At 48.4% G+C, this 3771-nt stretch overlaps 1 protein-coding gene across 1 annotated transcript; it reads right to left on the bottom strand.

Moving 5' to 3' along the window:
- Window positions 1–665: 665 nt before the first annotated feature.
- Window positions 666–3345, bottom strand: LOC105832365 (glycine-rich cell wall structural protein 1). The gene is made up of 3 exons (XM_012673234.3): window positions 3166–3345; window positions 1443–2054; window positions 666–1348 (listed from the first exon to the last, which is right to left on the bottom strand). Exons 1-3 carry the CDS (start codon window positions 3178–3180, stop codon window positions 1130–1132), a joined length of 846 nt encoding a protein of 281 aa, XP_012528688.3. The 5' UTR covers window positions 3181–3345; the 3' UTR covers window positions 666–1129.
- Between the last annotated feature and the right edge of the window lie 426 nt (window positions 3346–3771).

The following is a 3771-nucleotide window of genomic DNA, read 5'->3' as shown; positions in this document are numbered from 1 at the left end:
ATAAACGCGAGAGGCTTCCTCTCCCGCCTTCCCCGCTCCACCTCTTTTCCTCGTTGGTCTCTTCTCTCTTTTACTCTCGGCGTTGAATTGACGAGAGAATTGTTGTCGCTGTCGCGCAATACTCGGCGCGTTCTCATGCGGAAACGCATTGAGAAAGGAAATCGTCGCTGTACGGGGGAAATTAACCCCGTGGCTCACCTGCCCGACGAAACCGGGCCCGAACCTGGATGTCCACCTACTTTTTCTTCTCCAGGTATTCCTCAAAATGGCAGAGTTGATACTTTTTTCGTACGCGAAAATACGTCGATTACGTGTGAAACGACGAGTATATAAGCGGAATTAAAACGCCGCGCTGGCACGTACTGATTGGCGTCAGATTAATTTTCCGTAAAAATGGCGTTGCGAATTTCCAGATGGAGAATAAGCGTATTCGAGACCTTTTTTTTCATCCGAGCAAATTCTACTTTGCGATCGCGTTTACAAAATTGAGTTGGGGTTTCGAGAAATCTGTCTAGGTCGCTTTCTTCGAATCTTTAGTTCGAAAACTTTTTGTTAAAAAGCAAAAAAAAAACAACTCGGGCAGATTGGCTAATGGAAATTTCATTGAATTGTCTAGATTTGAATTGGAAAGGTGGAACAATAAGTTGAGAGACATAGACATAGTATTTATGTAAAAATACATAAAAAAGCTTTATTTCGCCACCGTTTTCTTGCAAAAAATAAAAGTATAAAAAAACATCTCTCCTTCGCTCTAGTCGTCGTCATCATCATTATCATCATCATCATCATCATCATCATCATCATCATCATTGTCGTCGTCGTCATCATTATCATCGTCATCATTATCGTGGTAGTCGTCGTCGTGATCGATATTATCATGGTTCTCTTCATTATCGCCATCATCGTCGTCGTCGTCGTATTCAACATCGTCATCATCATCATCGCCGTTTTCAACTTTGTCATCGTTGTCTTCTTCTCTCGGCGATCGCGCGTATAGCCCAGCGATACGTCAATACGGCAAGTATCGTCGTCGCTGATCATGTTAGAGGTATGTGAGCGGTGTGTGCGTGTGTGTCGATGAACGGGGGGGTAGGACGGAGGGGCCGCGTCGGGGATAGCGGTGAATTGACTAGTATGGCCCGGATCCACCGGGTGCCCCGTAACTCGTACTGGGTCCGCTCGGTCCGGTGCCGCCGATACCGGTGCCACCGCCGATTCCGCCGCCGATTCCACCACCGCCGATTCCGCCGCCGATTCCGCCGCCGTGACCGCCGCCGATTCCGCCGCCGATTCCGCCGCCGTGACCGCCGCCGATGCCAATGCCACCGCCACCACCGGTAACTTCCTTCTGCAGTGCCAAGAAGAGAGAAAAGAAAGATTGAACGATCAATTTAGGATACTTTCGCTTTTGCCTGAGTTACAACGAGCTTTCTTTCCCTTACCTGCGTCTTGTATTTGATGAAGTAGACCTCCGGTTTGCTGGGCTGCGTGGGGGTGATGGTGGGCAGGTTGATTTCGGGCGCCTCCTCGGGCTTCTTGACCAGGACGTAGATGAGCGTTTTCTGCTCGTCCTGCTGCAGCGCCGGGATCACCGGCGCGGTCGGGGTCGGCGGGGTAGGCGCCTTGATGAAGATGATCTTGTAGTGCTTCTGCGCCGGAGCCGCGGGCCCGATCGGCCTGATCGGTCTTTCCTCGGGTGCCTCCGGGGGTGGCACGTGAACGTAGATGTGTTTCTGAATGAGCGAGCCACCGCCACCGACGTAGCCACCGAATCCACCACCGCCGCCGCCGCCTCCGCCGAATGCGATGCCGCCGCCACCTCCGACGCCACCAGCGAGGCTAAGTCCCAATCCACCACCACCACCGCCGCCGCCGATGCCGATACCGCTGCCATCGCCAACGCCTCCGCCAAGGCTTGCTGCGAGGCCGAAACCTCCTCCTCCTCCTCCAAATCCTCCACCAGAAGGAGCACCGTAGCTACCGCTTGGCTGGCTGGGGTAGGAATATCCGGCTTCCGGCCGCGCCATCGCCGTCGCGGCGAGCGTCAGGACAATCTACAATTGCGAATCAATTCGATGTGACTGCTCTTCCGGTATTTAGATATCGAAATAGAAATTTGTTTCCTACTCGTAAATTTTCTGATAACGTTCGCGGTTTTTATTATAATGTACTCCTACTTTCTCTTCTATATTTATTGCATTTTATAATGATTATTATGTGGGAAATGCGTGCTCTTGTGAAATTATAATGTAACTCGTGAATATAAGTTGAACCCGTTAAAATCTGTCAGATACATTATTTACTTGGTACATATAATTAATATTAAAAGTTCTCACGTTTTTAATTAATATTATAGAAAGGAATATACATGTGTTTCCCGAATCTATATAAACGTTTTCACCCAATTTTTTTTTAACGAAATGACTCGGTATTCTTCTACTCGTTCTTCGAGTTCTTGCAACGAAGCAATAAACGTATTGCTAAAGGGTAAGCAATAAACGTTTTGGTGAAGTGCTTCCGGAAGTGCACGGCGCGACGGTGGATTTACGAGCACGTGGAACGCGCTCCTTTTCTCTCAACTGCCGACCGCGCTCATTAGCGTTTCTTCACGGTGTTAAGTATTACGTAAACCCGCGGGAGAGAGAATCTCGATATTTATGTTCTTTTTTTCCTGTCTTTCTCTCTCTCTCTTTCTCTCTCTCTTTTTCTTGTAATCTCGCGCGAACGGAACTAGAGAAGTGGCACAATCACTGAACCGGTTCTCGCGTTAGTTCACTATCACGGAGTACATTGACACCGCACACAATATTCTCCGTGCACCCTCCCCTCTTTTTTACTTTCTCCCGCGTTCTCCCGTCTCCCGTCCTCTTGGACGGGACCCTCGATCCCGGTTTCGATCTCGAGCTCCCGAACGAACGACGAATTCTCCTCGTTTATCTCACGGTCTTATCATCCTCCGAGAAATTCTCCCGTACGCACAAGAAGAGAGAGAGAGAGAGAGAGAGAGAGAGAGAGAGAGACAGAGACAGAGAAACAAAAAAAAGGAAAGACAGCGACGGGGAGGAAGAAGGAGAAGAGGTGATGGGAGAGAAGGCAGATGAACGAAGAGGAGAAGGAGGAAACGGGAAGTCGGGGAAACGGAGAAATCGTGGACGGGCTACTCACCACGAATGCCCTCATGGTTGCTTGCCGTTCCTTGATTTGAGGACTGATGCTCCGCGGATGTCTTGAAGCCCCCTTTTATACGCGGGCCCAGCTTGGGGGCCCCACTCGATGTCTCGACCCATCACCTATGAGATACGATGGAGCTATTGCAAATCTCTCTCCCTCTCTCTTTCTCTTTCACTCTCTCTCTCTCTCTCTCTCTCTCTCTCTCTCTCTCTCTCTCTCTCTCTCTCTCTCTCTCTCTTTCTTTCTCTTGTTTCTTTTTGCGATACGCATCTGCTCAAATTTGTCTTTCGTTGAAATTCATCTATTCGATACGATTAGGATCGACTGCGTCCGCTCATGACACACGTATGTCACGTATTTAGCACAGATTCAATGACGAATGAGCGTGAGAAATGGACCACGCGACACAGCTTATATCACAAAGATCGCAAGAATTTATCTAATTGCTTCGACATTATTACACGATATGCGTATAATAACATGGCTCTTTCGTTAAATAAAAGAACCAGTTTTCATTATCCCTACATTAATTTCTGTGGCTGCACAATGTTCTTGTACATAAATTTAATTAAGAAGTACTTTGCACGTTATTCCTAAGAG

Source organism: Monomorium pharaonis, chromosome 3, assembly GCF_013373865.1.
Source record: "Monomorium pharaonis isolate MP-MQ-018 chromosome 3, ASM1337386v2, whole genome shotgun sequence".
NCBI lineage: Eukaryota > Metazoa > Arthropoda > Insecta > Hymenoptera > Formicidae > Monomorium > Monomorium pharaonis.
The sequence above is the reverse complement of the archived record's forward strand: the minus strand, read 5'-3'. Positions and strand labels throughout refer to the sequence as shown.

What these genes read in the sequence shown, in the direction of transcription:
- LOC105832365 (XM_012673234.3), bottom strand. An exon ending in TCATCAAATACAAGACGCAG is followed by an intron (nt 1,349 to 1,442) that starts GTAAGGGAAAGA and finishes TTGGCACTGCAG; the next exon opens with AAGGAAGTTACCGGTGGTGG.